Source organism: Haemorhous mexicanus, chromosome 6 (assembly GCF_027477595.1).
Source record: "Haemorhous mexicanus isolate bHaeMex1 chromosome 6, bHaeMex1.pri, whole genome shotgun sequence".
Lineage (NCBI taxonomy): Eukaryota > Metazoa > Chordata > Aves > Passeriformes > Fringillidae > Haemorhous > Haemorhous mexicanus.
In genome coordinates, this window is record NC_082346.1 from 17,981,321 (window position 1) to 17,999,960 (window position 18,640).

At 39.1% G+C, this 18,640-nt stretch overlaps 1 protein-coding gene across 2 annotated transcripts in view; it reads right to left on the minus strand.

Moving 5' to 3' along the window:
• The window catches only part of KCNQ1 (potassium voltage-gated channel subfamily Q member 1), a 332,947-nt gene that overhangs the window by 288,190 nt on the left and 26,117 nt on the right, over positions 1-18,640 (minus strand). For both annotated transcript variants that reach the window (XM_059849030.1, XM_059849029.1), the window contains exon 2: positions 3,877-3,967. In XM_059849030.1, coding sequence (XP_059705013.1) covers positions 3,877-3,967 — 91 coding nt within the window. The remainder of the gene's footprint in view (positions 1-3,876; positions 3,968-18,640) is intronic.

Here is an 18,640-nt window from a genome sequence, read left to right on the forward strand (position 1 = left end):
TAAAGTAAATGTTAATAAACCAGACCCATGGCCTTGTTATCTTAATTTGTATTTTTTAAAGTTTAAATATTGTTTAATGTCTTCAGTAAGAAGTATGCTAAAGTAGAAAACGACCTTAGAACAGAAAGCTGGAAAGAGTTTATACTTTCATCATAAAAACACAGCTTTTTCTTCTTTTTTTTTTTTTTTATTTGGCGGGAATCAATATTGAAATGAGATTCCTACCAGAAAATAGCTTTTTCAGGCACACCAAATATCCCTTGGTTCAGCAGAATATTTAATCCCCTTGGATCAGGCACTTGGATTTTCTTAGATCATGCTGAGATAACAGCATTCTGCTGTGTTCTGGCACCATAAAATCCTTGCTTATGAAAATAAAAGAAAAATATGGCCTCTCTGGGAACATCCATCTCCACACTACTTTTTTTCCATAGTTTAGACATTGTAGTCTCAGAATCAATTTTTACCCTGATATACCACATTCTCTTTGTGAGTCATGGCAAAAGCTCTCCCGCACCACTGTTTTACACGGGCCAAGTGTACACAGGGCTCTTCAAAATCATGATGCTTTCACAGTCTTGGCTCAGACTCCAGCTCACGCTGGGCAAGTGCCAGCGAGTAACTGGAGTCAAACCCCCTCCGACAGCACCATCTAGTGAAAAAAAAAAGAGAAAATAAACACATGCAAATTTAAACAGTTTTCACTGCATTCTGGAAACGAACAAAAGGCCAATTCTCTCCTAATCTCCCATTACAACTGCATTTAGGTATAGCTTTCATCAAGGCTCTTTGCCTCGTGAAGTGTGGTGACAAGTAGAGAAAGATTCGGCGGCTAATTGTAAGCTTTTTGTCTAAATCTGGAACGCCACTTGGAACACATATAAACTTGCCCCTGTTTATTTTTCCAATGCTAAGCTTGTGTTTTTCTTGCTTTTAGGAGAAATTGAAGTGGTTTTTAATGCTTTTAAATTATTGACAGCATACCATCTTTTGTTTCGTGCTGTGCTAGTGGGAGGTGATATTTTAAGACAAGCAGCTCCAGAATAAAATAAATTACCATATTTTGATATGCTACAAAATAATGTATTTTTAATATACTACACCAGATTGGTTTTTCCACACAGTTTCAAACTGAAACTGCCATAACACAAAATCTCAACAACTTTTATAGCTTTTACTTTCATGTTATTGTAATATCTTGTATGACTATATTAGTAAAGCATGAAATTCTTTTTCATGAAAAAGGGCACACACAGCTTCTATCTGTAACTTCAATGTGACCAGCAGGCTCCCTGCTTTTAAAAAGACTACCTGCTGAAATTATACAGGTGCTCAGATCTTTTACAGGGTCAGAGCCAAATACTTTGGCTGTTTGGCAGAAAAAAAACAGTATAGCTATTAATTGTGAGTGCTTTTAATAGTCTTGTTTAATTAGTTTTCTAGTCAGGAGGAAGAGATTCTGTTCTTTTCCCAAGGCATATCTTCAGTGCCATGCAACTCCAGTTTCATGGGTTTACTTGAGATCTCAAACCACGAACTCTTACATGGCCAAAGTTCCTTCATTCTCATTTAAGCCCAAGCAAAAGCCATCTTCAGGATCCCCATACTCCTGGTAGGTTGGTGGTACCCTGCTGCTCCTTTGAGCTCTGTCTTATTTAGTATTATTTTGTCAATCAAATTGCTTGCCTTCCTTTGCTCACCTAAAATGACAATGTTACCGACTTGAATTGTCTGGCTCCAAATAAAAATCATTACAGTCAAATAATTTAAAATCCTTCTACTATAGACACAAAAAACAAATTAATTCCTACTGCAGAGCAGTAGAAAGAGTTCACTCCTAAGCTTTCATTTCTCCTCACAGCACCATTTGGTTTGGAAGCTTGCACTCTGTCTTTTCCAGTTTTGTGTCTTAATCCCTACATGCTATTACACTTTATTTTACTTCCTTCTTTCCATTGTGCAGTCTCTCTTCAACCAGCCCTCTGTGATTAAATCACCCCCTAAGAATTCAGTTACATCTACTTTTGACAATTTGCAAAAAGTAAACAAAAATAAAACAACTTCTGACTTTAATGTAGTTGACTACCTTAAAGTCAAAGAAAAATCTATTAAGGAATAGGAGAATAGGAAATTTCACTGGGTAAATGCCAACAGGAGTGAGATTCTGACATTTATGTTAGTGTTTCAAGATGCCACAACTCCTTGGAAAGTCCCACTGAAACAGGATAGAGAAGAAAGCACATTAGCCCATCTACTGCTCTGGATGGATGGCTCCCCATAATCCCCACAGGTTCATGAAAGTTACCACAGTTAATCCTTTAAGAAAACAGCATAGCCTCTGCCAATATTGAACAGACAACTGCTCATTTCCCGTGAAACCCACGCCAGTAGGATTTCAATTCTGGAAATTCACCACAGTTTCTCTCACTCTGCAGAACAGGAACACTGATACATCATTCACCAACGCCCTCGCTACTCAGAGAGGATGATCATACAGAGCAGTAGAAATACACATCACTGCATCTTCCACTCACTGTGTGTAACCCTGAATGCTTTGCACGCACCTCACACTGCCAGATACAGACAACACACACTGAACACAGGATGAACAAAGCAAAACAAGCTCCATGATTTCACAGGGTGGGGGCAGAGAATGAAACCTTGCCAGTTGTGTTGTCACTAGAAGTTGTTTCACTGAGACAACACACATGTCAAACACTATGATATATTGCAAAGGTGAGTGACACATTACTAGGAGTTAAACTCATCACAGACATTGGCAGAAGTCATGGATAAAAACCCCTACTAGTTATAGAGTAAAACAAAACCCAAAACAAATTAAATCTGTACAAAAGAGAAAATGCCAAACCACAAAAAAAAATTGTACTGAATGCAGAAATAAAGGTGTGGATGCTCTTAGCTGGCACTAGTTATGTTACACCTAGGAGTTCAAACATCTTACAAGTTAGTTAAAAATAATATACAGGAATGAAAGCACTTAATGCAGAAATAGTATGATTGACACTAAATTTAATATGCTATATTCTTATTCTTACAGCATTCATATTAGGTATAGAACCTTGACATATTTAATAGACAAATAGACAAAAATTATTAGAATTGATGGGGGTCTTAAGTGAACTTTTTCATGTGAACAGTGCTAATACACTTATTGATATTACTGAAGCATTGCTACAATACCTGTTTTGAACAAACATTGAAATAACATTTATAAACACAAAGTGAGGTACAAAAAAATTCATAAAAAGTCTGGATGTTTAAAATCACACCTCTCCAACCTCAAAACTAAAGCTCTTCAATGAAACCTAGGCTGGCAGGACACAAATGCTCCTGAAGCATTTGTTGATACATCTGTACTGCTGCACTATAACCACAGTGACTATGTTTTCTCCACTGAAGGGAAAGAGCATAAGACAGGTAGAGCAAACTGTCTTAAAGTCAATAGACATGAGTTTTCCCCTTCTGAAACAAAGCTGGATATGACATCCACTAAATAAAAGGACTTCTACTTACTTTTTTCCCCTGCTGTGGCCAGGTGTCTGGTCTTCAGTATGGCTGAAAAAAGTATTAACCCAAGCAATAGGAGGGGTTCAAGCTTAATCAGAATAACTGTATGTGTTGGAGACACCACAGGTGTCCTCAGTATAGGCCACAGAGGGTACACCACTTCATTTTTGGGTTACCATGACTTTTGGAATTTCTGTGGCTTTGCAGACTCATTAGGGAAAAGGAGAAAAGTCTCTTGTCAATTAAACCATGAGGAACATTTTGTTTGATGTGGTGTTAGCTCGGGAGATCAGAATTTGCACAGTGACAACAAACACACATCAATCACATTAATGTCCATGTACATACCATCCAAAAAAGTGTCCCTGTAGCAAGAGCTGCATACTGCTCAATTGTAGAAAGCACGCTGAAGATAAGGCATATCAGCACAATAAGGAAGCTGCAAATGAAAAGAAATTAAGCAATTAAAATAATGTAATGCAGTGTAACAACCTATAGGAAGAATAGATAATTATGCCATCACAAATCATCTGTTTACACTGAAATTGGTATTGGATTTTCCCTAAACACAGCTGGTAAGTGTTGCACCATCCTGCTTCCTGTTGGATAGTTTATTTCTCTTCAGACACTGAGGTTTGGGGTTGGACGTTATCAAAAGAAACCATATGGTAACACTAGCTTTAGCCTACCTCTAAGATTTGCTGTTTCCTGGCCCCTCATGGAAAGAGCATTCCTTGCTCTTTCCTATTTTGAGGACTACTTTGGCTAAATCGCCACACAACCCCCAAACATGTTTCAAATATTTCCCTTTTTGCTGATCCAAAGCCCAATAAACTGGAGGGGGGTGGGGGGGAACACAGCTAAGCCAAAGTTTAATAGGCTGTGCTATCCTGTCTTTTATAATTGATCCCTAAAAGAACCCAAACTGAAACTTGCTGCAAAATCCAATAACTAAATCACCCATCCTGTTAGGCACCTCTACAACAGTTAAACATCTTTTAACTCAAAAAAAAAAAAAAAAAAACCCACAAAAAGAACAACCACAACGAAAGAGAATTGACATAATGAATAAAACTGAACTCAAGAGAAGTATATAACCAGGACACAAGATTGGCATAGCTCAGCTGAACTCATCCAGAGCCTCCACCTTTATTCACAGAAGTGAGAACTTCTTTGGGTGAATCTTTTGAAAGACTCAAGAAAACAAAACCGAGTTGAGGTTGACCTAAGCTACTCCCCTCACTGACTGCTTCATGATACAGCATATGCAAGTCCAAAGCAAACACAAAAAATGATGCCAGGATCACAGAATCATTAAGGCTGGAAAAGACCTCTCACACCAAGTCTGACCTTTGAGATAATCGAGTCCAGCCTTTGAGACTGTGCTACCAAATAATGGAGATAAAGTTTGTAACTAATTAGGCACAAAAATCAAATAGATAATGAAATTAATAGGATAGAGATTATCACATATCAATACAAGTACCCATACAAAAATATACTTTACCTAAGCAAAATATAAGTATGTGGGTGTCTGTTTCATCTCTAAAGTTCTCATTTTACCCTGTATCTCTGCCTTTGGGCATTCTTAAGCACGAGTAAGCTGTGCAGACAAAGCAGGAGAATGCAAAGGTGAGCCAGTCATTTGAAACATAACATCAGTGTTCCCTAAGTATCCAGCCCTTCTGTCTGCAACATTCCCACAATTGCATGACAGCAATACAGATGACAATGTGAACATAAACGGAGTCAGCTGCACAGAGACAGCTGAGGCTCTCTGGATTCGAAGTCCAACATACATAGAATTAGCAGTTCAAAGCAAACCATGAGTTGCAAGCACCATTTCACATTTACTACACCCCTTAACAGCAGCACACGCGTTAGAATGTTTAACTCTGCCAGCACAAGAAACCACAAGGGGGCAACCAAAGCAAAGACTACCCCGTTCCTGTCCCTTCCCTAAACTAACACAAACCCCTAATAAGCATCAAAGTTGAAAGTTCATGTGCAGAAGTGACAAAAAGATAAACTCAGGGTCAATCATTTGCCAAATCTCTTTGCTTGTTCCTATTAGAGAAATTGATGCTGATGTAAGAGCTGCATCAAGTGCCACTCACCCCACCACCTGCCTACTTTTATGGCTTTTCGTGCACGTGAACTCATTTCAGTCTTAGTAATTTTTTTTTTTTTTCACCCCCAGAAAAGCTCTTACAATTCACTGCTGCACTCTTTCCAGGCTGATGCATGAAACACCTTCATAACCACAAATACACGTTATGTCAAGCAAAACAAAGATGTTTGGTCAGGTACTTCATGTCTGTTCCTTTGGCATGAGAGAGATGACACCCACAAGGTGCCAGCACAGCACCACAGTGAGCTACTCACCCTGTTACACTGGCATTGCTATTTCGCTTAGATCAACTGCACATAAGGAACAGAAGGTGCAAAATTAAGACATTAAACAAATACACATGGTGTCCTCCTCCTGTGGTATGAGCCTACTGTTTGTTGCCTTCCAAAACTCAACTTTGTTTTTGTTTTGGTATTAGTGGCTCCCTTCTCCGCCTCTGAAGTATAAGAAGGGAGTGAGGCACCAGTAAAATAGAAAACAGGGAGTTAGGAAAACTCTTTTCTGACAGTTATGTCCTCTTTCTTCAGTCAGAAGTGGACCACAGATCCCCAGTTACTGCCTAGGCAGCAGACAAGCCCACAGGAGTTAGTCACAAATGGTTGCAGGAACAGACTCTGCCTCAAACTTGAATTTGATTATGCAAAAATCATCCTGGAACAATTTAACTGGCCAGCCTCAGAAAAGCAAACATTACAATTTTCATAAAATAACCTTATCACTCTTACTATCACTTTACTAGGATTGCTATTACTACATTAAAAATTAAAAAAAAAAAAAAAGGAAAAAACCCTCACTTGTCTTGATCCAGATGCTAAGCATGTAAAATCTTCATCCAACCAGTACATCTCAGAGAATCTAATGGGCAACTGACTCCACTATGGCATAATTATTTCAATATACAGTTTTCCTCTAAAGGAGAGCTAGTCAGCATTAGGAATTTCCTAAAATCTAGCACTCTAACAGTCAGGGCTTCATCTCCTGCAAACCACGAGTTCCATCTCCTGAAACCCACTGCTTGTTCACCCTCTATGCACAAATGTGACCACCCTCAAGAAAGGAAGCAGAGTGACGAGTTCAGGCTCTGATCTCTCTCTGTGATTGTGGGGCCAAGCAAGCATCAGAGATGAGGAGATAGCCTGTGAAGTTCTTCATGTTGTCCCTCCCAGGTTACAAAGTAGCATCTGCTTGCATGTAGATAAGTCACATCCACTGACTCCATCAGTAGATGCATTCAAAATACTCAGCTTGGTGGTTAAGTCATATCTAACAGTGCCATGGGTTTTTTTAAACCAAGAATTTGGCAAGTGGCTGATCATCTCTGTACTTCCTGATGTGAAACCACAACACCACTGCTAAAGCAGTGAGGACATTACAAAGCAGCAGACGTTTTCTTCCACGGACTCAGTTTTTGCTAGACCAGGACAAGGAGACCTGTGCCCTCTCAGACACCACTATTTTACTCAGCCAGTTTCTCTGGTTCTCTTTTCAACTCTGTTCTCCCAGGCAGCTGGTTTCTCATCCCTGGTGGAGCCAGAGCCAGAGGTGGAGCTCTCAGTGTGCAAGAAACAGCACCAGGGCGCAGCACTGCGGTCACACCCCGAGCTCACAGACATCCCGAGCCTGTGGCTGGACTCGGGATGTGTCTGTGCCACACCAGCCTCTGGAGAGAACAGCATGAACACACACCCTGCTGTACAGAGAGTTACACAAGGCAGAGCCTGCACAGCTGTGCTCATGTGGGCAGACATTTAATAATTGTAAGTTTTCTCTTGCTTCATTGTGTCAGTCAGACAATTTAGGTGACTTTTTTGTTTTGAACAGGTTTGAAAAGCTAGAGCATTTCCACAAAAGAATCATCCAGCCAACAAGGGAACATGGCCAGCCAGCATATGTGCTGTACTCAGCAACAGATAGCAAATATATTAAGAGCTAAATGTATATTTAATGTTTCATGACTATTTTAGGATATATTTTGACTTACAGATAGACCTATGGCTTTTTTCCCTGACCTCAGAGTCAGCTGCAAGAACCTGACACATTATAGGTAGCTACCAGTACTGTGCAGCCTTCAGCCCTGAGCTGCTGTATTTTTTCTATATTTAACTTTGATTTTTGAACATTAGCATGTCTTTTCTGAGACTTGAAACAACATGTAGAATGATCAAAGGAACAATAAACCACTTACTGAGAGATAACAATGCTCATTTAGTGAATGTCACAGGTAGGAGAACTGATAAAGGTTTATAAAATGTGTCCAGTGATATGGCCAGGAACATTTAGAAAAAAAAAAAGTCTATGAGACATGCTGGAAGTACTTACTCACCAGATTAAGAGAGTTTCATGTGCATACAGCTGTTATCATCAAAACCAGCACTAAAATGTGGGCAGATTTCATTCCTTCTTGCAGTGTTTCTTACATAGTCACAGTGGGAGTCTTTCCATAAACCAGAAAGAAAAAGGTTGCCATTAGGCTATAAACTGAGCTGAGACCTTAAATACATTTAATAGATGAGAAGGGAACATGCAAACTTCAGCTCCATTTATATCAACTTGAGCTCCAACCATCCAGGAAGACTGTTTTTCCTTGTTCAATGTCACAAGCTGCCTTTAGTCTGGTTTTTCTAACAATTTTTATCCATTACAGCTATCAGTCTTGAAGATATCCAACTCCTGGTGCATACAGCTTATTTTAGCTGGTAACTGCCTGCTAAAAAGCAGGTACCAGCATCTGTGGTTTTTTTCTGTTTGGCATGAGGTCAAGGGCTAGTTGCAGTTCATCCTCTCTGTCTACTGGAGAAAACAACTGTAACTGAAAAAGAAGCATTCTGCAAAAAAATCAAATGGCTTTAGTGTGCTTCTGTGTGCTTAACATTCCACCTAAGCCCTCTCCTTGAATCTGTCTGCCCTTATTTTTACACAGCTAGATTGTCTTTCTTTGAATGCACAGCTCTGTTCAGTCACATACATGATCAGTCATCTACCCTGTAACTCAGGTGGGATTTCGTTTGGTGGGATTTTTTTACAGAGTAAATAATTTTTTCTTTTTGCCATTTAGCTTCTAAGTGTGACACATTTCTTAAGTGAACAAGGTAATTTAAAGTTTAACCTCCTCTAAGGCTAAAGCTTTACAAGAACTGGAAGGATGACATTGAGAATGAACAACATGAGTGTGCAGATTGAGCTTGGGCTGATTCTTATCTCCAGCATCATAATTTGCAAACTATAATGCTCCTGCATACCCAGCTCATGTTAGTTCATTAAAACATATGAAAGCATCATTATTTCATCTTTCATCCCCACGGCTTATACTTGCTGATGCTTTTCAGACTGTGCACTAAAGGGTCAATGGTGCCAGAAAAGGACATTTTCATGCAGATTTCCAGGTTACAAAGACTGTTATTGCAATGTGGATTTAGATAGACAACTTCAGGTAAGAGACACACTGAAGACTCTTTTTATTTTGTCATACATTCTGCTGCGTTCCATGCCAGCAAAGTAACTCCTTATTTAATTTACATCAGGAAAATCCTCATGAAAAACTTCAACAGGTTTTTACTGCTACAGGTCAACATAAATCCCTGACCACCTCACACAGTACCACATAGTCATTTCCACAGTACAAACAAGAAAACATTCAGAACTAACCCATATCAAGTAATTTCTTACTGCAGCAAGGCACCAGGTTTTTGTTCTTTCACTCAATGTATTTTGAGACTGCTTGAGAAAAAAAAAATAAAATCTAAGAAAAGGTAAAAGAAAGGGAACAGGTAGAACTTGTAAAATAAAGGACAGCTGATGATAACAGCAGAAAGAAGTCTATCAACATAAACAGATCTAATACAGGATGGCAATTTATTTTATGGGATCATCAAGGTATAGTGCCAAGTACAAATCAAGTACCAACCAGTGCTTTTAAAGCTGAGAAATTCAGGGATGATTTTTTTAAAAAGAAGCAGGATTTCACAAGGCAGAGAAAACTTCCATCCTTCATGAAATTCACTCAAGTAAACACCCCATATGTGTAGGCCTTATGCTGAGCCCTTTAGCAAGTCTGAACTGAATACTTAAAGAACACCAACTCTGTCATGACTATGAGAGCACAGTGCCAGGCTACTGACAAGAAGCTAAATAAGCATTTAATTATCCAGCTGGTGGACACCAGAGGTCCTCCATTAACAAAAAGAAGTTTGTAAGAGCATGGTCTGGTCAAGGTACATGGTTAGAAAGAAGGAGCCCTGTACTCAATCCCTCTTTGCCCATACCTTAAGCCTACTTTAACACTCCTAATGCTGCATTAATTTTATTAACTACAGTAGCTGCTAATGTATTTACATGAAAAAAAGAAAAATCACTGTCGTAAGGAGTTAAGAGACCAGCAACTTACACAAACCATACCTGAAGATGATGCAAGTTTAAAAAAGAATAAATACATCAAAACTACTTTAGTGCCAATAATTAAAAAACTTAATTAAAAAAAAATTTAAAAAGTAGGGGTTTAAGTCTATGGTCATGCAGGCTCTTTGCATGGTTTTCCTCTAAGGATGTGTCATCTCTTCTTCTGTTTTGTTTTCGAGGCAGGGGAAGGAAGGAGGGGTACAGCCCCTCCCCATCTTCCAGCCTCTCTGTGGCAGGAGGATGCCCAGCGCAAGGGGACGTACACTCATGCTCATGCAGAGAGGCATGACTCCCTCCAGGAGCTGCCTACAGCAGTTTCCTGCCCAACACACGCTTCCTCTCTGTTATGTCCAGCACAGGTCAAGCCTGCAGACAGGTCACTGTTCTCAGCTGTCACTTACCATCAAAAACTCCTCAACAGACCGAGTGCGAACGCTCTGTTTGTCTTAGCTTAGCTCTATCAGATGGAGCTTCCTGTTAAGATGTATTTGTTCCAACTCCTAAGGAAAAGTAGAGTTGGTGCTTCCTGAAGGAAACAATGGCATAATTTTTAACCAGCTCCATGACTCCTTGTCAAAGAAATGCTGTCTTCTGGCTCCCGTGCAGGAAAGGAGATTTATTGCACAAGAAAGATCACATACAATGCAGGGTTGTCCGATACTAGGAAAAACAGGTCAACTATACAGCTAAATAGGCAAGGCTTCTATCACACTTACCTGGCTCTTCTGGGAGGTTAAGGTCTGTAAAAATGATTTAAATTACGGGCAGTGTACCAAAGCACAAAGCACACAATGAATCAAAAGTCATTTAGGATACAGCACCAGAATTATTGCAGGAAAGGCCTGTAAGGTCTTGGCAAAGGGTATGATTGCAGTAGAAATGCAAACCAGACGTCAAGATGCTTCAAGAGGAAAGGTTAACTCCTCACAAAAAGCAATGTTATTGCATCCTGCAAGGAGGTGTTGGTTCCTTTGAGAACAGGCATGGATTAACAGGAAAAAGATGATAGATACTGAGTAAGAAAGTGGAAAATTAATAAGCTACATTTAAAACAAGTGCATGACCAAGAGATGTGAACCACTGGACTGCAGAAAATTTATCAGCCCTCCCCAAATAGTTCACAATAGGCTTCCAGCGTGCTCATCATCAATTTGGAAACCCCAACATAACAACACAACAGCCATGGAAGGGGTGAGTTCACATGTGCAGTAAGGGCATCACCCAACACTAGAAAACAAGAGAGTTCTGGCAGTTTTCTTTACATCAGGCTTAATAAGGGAAAACGGGTCATTTTTAATCAGCCAATTCTGGAGATGCATTCTTTTTACAGAGGAGAGGAAAAATGTTCTAGAAACTGAGTGCCACAATACAAGTAAAACTTGCTTTGTAGTTGGAGTTTTATACAGTTGGTCTGAGCACTCACTACATCACTATCCCACTTTTCTTGTGACAGTGGATTTAAGGCATCAGAGTTTAAATTATTTAGTATCCAAACACTAAAAGAAAATTACTAAAAGTTCTTGGACTATAAAATGCAGCTTCTGAAAAACTGGCAAGACTAGACTATTCCTCTGCTTTGCTGTTGTCAAACCTAAATTAAATAAATCTTTCTAAATAAAATACTCTTTTAAAAAATAAAAAACTTTAATAATTACTTTTCTTAAATACATAATATTTCTTTAAACAAGTAGCAATATTTACTTCCAATGGTTTCTCTTGTTTGGGCTGGCTGAACACTATTTTCTGGCTACATCTGACAAAGCAATTCAAGAGCTCTATGTATTACCTGGATTTTTGGTTGTTGGTTTGGGTTTTTTCCTTTTTTTTTTTTTTTTTACTTTCATCCCAGCAGCACTGCTACAAATCACTTTGGCTCCCCCATTAAAGACCAGAGAACACTAAATCATGACTTCTAGAGCACATGCATCTTATAATGCTGCAGGAAACTGGACTTGGTCAACCTGTCAGCTCACAGACTTCTTCCTTAGGGAGCAGCTTCTGGACACTGCAGGTAGCCAAGTCAGTATCCTGCCCCAAAGAAGCAAAACAAGGCAGAAGAAAGGAAACATTGCCTCCACACCAAAGGAAAAAGGCACTATGCCACAATCTTGTACAGCTGATATAGTAGTGCATGAAAAGCTGGAGGCTAATTGTATGGTAAGTGAATAAGGGCTATGGTTTTAAACATTCCATAAAGAAATACCCACATTTCTAGCTCTCTAAAATCCTCTCCAGAAGCAATACTGATATTTTTGACAGCATCCTTAGTTCTTCAATTGTGAAACAGTGAAAGGGACTAAAAAATCAACAGATAAATACACAAATGGAGAAGAAGCAATCATACCTTGAGCTACTGACCTGGACAGATACTTAATGTGATTTATTGCAAAAGCCACAAAAGGGATACCAGACCTGAGCACCTGGCCTACCTCCTCACCTGATCCCTCCAAACAAATTTTCAAGCTCCTTTCTGCTAAAACCAGCGTGCCTGAAAGGCACTTTGATAAGTGCTGGCAAGTAAGACGAAGACCGTGAGAAAGATCTGAAGCTGGGATAAGTGCTCTCACCAGGGTTTCCATTATGACCCTCTGCTTTAATTATTTAAAGGTTCAGCTGACAGATGCTCTCACAGAAATCAGCCTTGTCATCATCCTTGGAGCTTTTCCACACTCAGCTCTCAGCTGCACTTTTCTAGGGGCACTGGGGGCAGAAACACGGCACCCTTCATGTGTTACAGCCCAGAAACAAGGAAGAGAAACTGCATGACAGGTTAACATAACTAAGGTGAAAGCAGAGGAATTCAGCAAACAGAGGTCTGTCCCCATTTCCAGGGAACAGAAGGTATTTGCTGAAGGGAAGACGTGACGCTCGAAAGCTACGGCAACTTGACTTCTCAGTTTGCTTGGAGCATGATGGAAAGTTCAAGTGTCCCTGGAAGAAAAGAATGAAGAGGGTGTAGAAAGCCACAGGCAGCTTTTAATTTATGGTGAGAGAGCCTTTCTGTAAATACAGAAATCTCTATAAATACATGCCACGGAATAAGGAATGCTCAGTACTCCATTTCCTCAAAAAAGCCTATCCAGATTAAATTTCCAAAGGGAAATCCACACTGTGCCTTAAGAGCTTTAGCTTTGTGCCCTCACCACACAACAAACAGTTTTTCAGGCTCAAAATTATGAGGATAATTATTTCTATTATTCCAACAGTCAAGTTGGCTGTTAATGGAAATTCTAGTTGTCCATCACAAAGCTAAAAATTCTGCTGTATCATTTGAACTCACCTGCCCTGAACTAAACAAGGTAACATTAAGAGAAAATGGCTCAAGAAAGTTATAATCAGTCCTAAGGCCTGCATCCAAGAGGCATTTCCAGGTGGTTTGGTGCCCAAACACTTAAGTTTCAAAATGGAACTTCAAACTTGTGCACTCAATGAGCAAAGAAGTTCCTTGTAAGAGAAGTTAAGATGAAGTAATAAAAGATGTTAGATGCTTCAAACCTTACAGGAAGAGGTCCTAATTAGGAATACAGTGACTCTATATAACATTAAAAAAAATAAGTAATCAACTATTAATTGGACAACCAACTCTGCTGTGAGTAACAGCCCCCAGCTGCCAGATATGCGCTGCACTTTCCACCTGCCCACAAGCTTCCAACACCAAAAGCCAGGAAGCATCTAAACATTTCTGGGAATAGTCTTTTGATGCTGTGGGAAAAAGAAACCCTATTTATCTTGTAGTGAAATCTCAGATTCTGTCGGGTAACTTCCAGAACAAGGATTTATCAATACTCTTTAGTGAAAAGGACTTGAGAGATGGTAACATTTTGTGGCACATCTGAAGGCCACAGCCTTGGGAGGGGAAAGTGACCATAGTACCATAATTCCCATATATCATTGCAGGGCAGCATGAGGAAGCAAGAGCCCAGTGCCTGAGAGCACAGCCAGTATGCTATCCCCAGTGTTAATACAGACATAAAATTATTTCTATTACAGCCCTTACTGAGGCATTCAAAATGTACCTAGCAAGTGCTTGCTAACAGCATGCAATTGAAATTGCATGACATTTCTGAAAGCAGTTGACAGAAGTCAAAGAGGCAAAACAATTGCTTGCACACTGACTTGAATAATAAATGAAATTCCAGTTAACTGTTAACATTGCAAGGCCCAACATTACATGTAAAAGCTTGAATACTGAGTAGTTTCAATTGAATAGAGGAAAGCATGCAGTATGTCTACAACATTAAGATATCAAAACTATTAAATTACAGAAATTTAGGACTCAATAGAATTCCAGAATCCTACCTCCTTAAGACAGCAGAAAAATTTAGGGCATTAAACCATAATACTATATTTTCTGTATACATCCCTTTCTAAAGTGCCAATATTTCTATGCATGTATTTAGTTTTCTATGTGGCGCTGTACAATGACTAATAATAAACATAAATTTGTAACACAAAGCTGAGTACAAAGGAGCAAGACTTGATGAGAAGCAGACCTGAAAGGGTTCTCTTCTGGAAGTCATCATTTCATGGCTAAACTACCAGGACATATCAAACCATGACTTTCTGTTGAAGTTCAGTGCCCTTGAGATTAAGCTGCCATTTCAAGTGTACCTTTAGAATGTGCCTAAAATGTATTGATATGATCTGCCAACATATTAACAACATCCACCCCAGTAACACAAGACCTCATGGCAAAATTATGCTCCAAGATACTACTCTTGGCCCTGAACCACCAGTCATTTTAAAGGAGCATTGACAACATTCCAGCAGCATCCAAACCCCTAAGGGAACCACGGGGTCAAGTTCAGCCACCTCTGTGACACTGCACTAATGCATGTCATTCCACACACACAGCTGGCTGCCAGTTGTGATGTTCAATAAGAAACTCTCTGATAGCCATTTGTTTCTTGGGGTCTACTAACTCCAGCAGCTGGCTTTTCAGCCATGGGAATTCATTGTTTAGAACCCTGTAGATTGTGGTAGCACTGCACAGAGAGAGAAAAGGCAGAGCTCAAAGATGCAGAGAGAAACACCCATTAAGAGTGATGGACAGAATCCCCACAGAATCACCCATCAGGAGCACTGAACTTTCTGCTTTGCTTTTCAGAAAACAAGGATTTCCATGGTTATAACAAAGGCAGCCTAAAATTTTGAAGGCTCTTATGAAAGGGCTTCATAATTAAACCATTAAACCTCCCATGCATCAAATCATCCATAAAATCCTTCAATGTAAGGAACAGATTTGCAGGTGTGTTCTTCATCCAGGAACATAGCCCTTATTCTTTTGAACAAGTTTTTAACTTAAAGCACTGACCCCTTTTGAACATGTAGTTCAAGTTACAGATACTAATTGTTTCTGACCAATCAATCCCAAGCAAATTTATTAACTACAAAGTTAGTCAAGTGGAAGATTCAGGATCCTTATTCTATGCTAACTGAAAAATTTCACAAGAACAAAAAACAGGCAAGAATTGTGATATGGAGGATGGAGGATGTACTAGTCACCTTGCAAGTCACAAGACACATGAAAGAAAATAACAAAAGATAAAAAATTTTCCCTTTTGAAAATGCAGCTTTAAAAAAATATTTACTTCTTATTTCCAAATCATTCTAGAAACAGGCTTGCACAGATTAAAACACAACTTCATTTTTATTAGATTTTTTTTTTTTTTTTTCAGAACAGGCTAAGTCCTATGGAGTTCAGAATTTCAGGCCTGACCATTAGGACCAATTCAAGACAGAGGGGGTCAGAGGGGTCACTCTGTCTGTTTATCAATGTTAAAGCCCTATCTGCAATGTCCAATATTGTTTTTAAAGATGCAAAGCACTTCAAAAGCTGCAGAAGACTGAGGAACACCAAAGCCATCAGCACAAGCCTGAAGGACACAGTTTGATTAGAGCCATTATTGAAAAGGCACCTGTGCCATTGGAGAATACTTTTCTCTGCAGTTTCACCTTCGTCAGTACAAACAAAAGCATTGTTCTACTTGGAAAATCTTTGGCAGCAGAATGGGGAAAATAACAAAGTATCTCTAATGTGCATAGCACATAACATTTGTTTCATAATCTGATGGAGCAAACTAATTTCTTGACCAGCTGACAGGATACTCCTAATTAAAAGGGGGAAAAAAAATGTGTGGAAGGGAGCTTTTTTAATCTGTGTTCTCTTTTTTTCCTTCTCCAAGGAATTGCTGGGCAGATTCCTGCTCCACGCAGTCAGTGTGTGAATTTCACCTGAAACAACCCTGAAAGTCATAAACCCAGAACCAGTGAAATCCTCTTGCTTTTATGTTTCTTAAATATTGTTTGTATTTTTTAATGTTTCTTAGATAAATACAATAGATGGTGCCACACATTTTAACTAATCGGCCACAAACATTAAAAAAAAAAAAAAAAAAAGGAAAAATGTAAAGACCAAGGTGTCTTTCCCATAAAACAATCACTTTTTGAAAAAGTAGTTAGCACTACTGGCCTCAAATAAAATTTAAAAAATGGATTCAAGGACAACTAATTTATGAGGCTAATATTTTCCAGATTTCCTTTTATATACGGTTTCTCACTGCTCAACAAATACCAAAATAAAGTCATGCTACTCTGAGATATCCTAATCAATTCTTAATTGGGAAGAAGGATGCAACTTCACATCATCCATCTTTGACACAGACTTCTGGGAGAACAGTATTTTTAATAAACAAAATTATTGTTAGTAGTAGTAGTATGACTCTGGCTCCAGACCTACATTTGAGCTCCAAAAAACCTGGTACTGCAGATCCATAAAAAAGTGGGGCACACCAGCAAAACCAATATTTGTGATGGAGCACTGAACTCCTTCATAATATAGATTTCAACACAAAAATCAAAACCAAAAGAAACCAAACAAAAAACCCCACAATTATCCTGAACAGTGAGGAGCTTCTTCATCTGAAACAACAATCCCTGAACTTTTACAAGTGATCTATGGAGCTTTTGTTCTTTACTCAAGTTGGCACACATGTTTCTCATTCACCTTAGCCACTTAAGCATAAGTTAAAATAATATTATCACACCCACAATAGACAGTTCCAGAAAGAGGCTCCTTTATCTAATTAAAATTCACTGTTTGAAAGGTTTTGTTGTTTTTTGGTTTTTCTGAGACTGACTCCTTTACCTAAAAGTGAATTGTCAGATGAATTGCTGCTGCTCCCTACCACGGCTAAGACACAGGAGCCCAGGAACAGTCTGGGGGTGGAAACTGCCTCAAGTCAAGCGTTCATCAGAGCCAGGGGAGGAAAAAAGATTCACTGGACAAACAGATGATGTCTGTCTGGAGAAAAACAGGTGTGGGAGAATGGAGGCTCCGGAGGGAAAACTCCAGCAGGTGGCCCCAAAGCAACAGCAAGGCTCAGCCAGTGCCATTCCCAGCAGCTTTCCCAGCAAAGGAAACCACAATCCCAACTCCAGTTAGGTCTGCTGGTACTGATGCATTTGAGAATGCATAGTTGTTTTATTAAAGTGAGTAGAATCTTGGTTTAATTTTGTTAGTTAAGAACGTTAACCAATACACAAAACTAAATCTGCTCAAAAGTTGTGATCACTTAAATGGATCTTTATTTTTTAAAGTTAAATTTTTCCAAGGACAGTGTTTCTATTTTTTATGGTTACAGAGCTGCCCAGCTTTTCAAAAGCTTCTTCCATTGTGACTAAAAAATTTTCAAATCATAGTAGAAAGTATTTTAGGCAGACATTTCCAGTGTATTTTAGGAAGACATTTCCCATTAATAGAAGGTCAGAACAAGGGTAGAGCACATATTTCATTGCATGTCATTACTCACACACTTCCAAAATTAGTTGTAGTCAAAGCCATTTTAAGAAACTTAGGTATGGTTTCCCATACAAGAACATCAAAAAAGCACATGCTCAAAAAGCAACACATTCTGGTTAAAAACTTCTGCATTCTGAAATGGCACTTGCAGGTCTCACATGCAAGTGTCTGCATTAAATCTGTCCCTTCAGAAAATGTTTCACTAATCACAGCTGAAAAACCAAACTGGCCTTCCTCCATGTGAGGGAAGGCATGCTTGGACCCAAGGAGGTAAACTGATTAATGAACTTGCTGATTAATGAACTTGCTGACTTAATAAAGAGATTAAAAAAATTAAAAATGAAAAAGTAGAGTCTTATTTCTTTTTTAAGTGGGACAACAAGATAGAGAGGATCAGATCACAGAAGCATAGAACTGTTCAGGTTGGAAAGGACCTTAAAGCTCAATGTGTTCCAAATCCCTGCCACAGGCAGGGACACCTTCCACTAGACCAGGCTGCTCAGAGCCCAGTCCAGCCTTGCCTTGAACACTGCCAGGGATGGGCCATCCATAACTTCTCTGGGAATGAGTTTTAAAGAAATTCAGTAGTAGTATCTAGTTCTCGTAATCTGCTTTTTCCATAAATTCCACCATCTTCTTATTCACCAGTTAAGAACTTGTCATGCATAAAGTCTGAGACTTCAAAAATATGTTAGGAATCAAGAAATTAAAGTTCTTTATAACTTCTACCCCAGTATTCTTTCTGATCTCACACAGTTTCCCTGCTCTTCCAGACTGACCTTTAC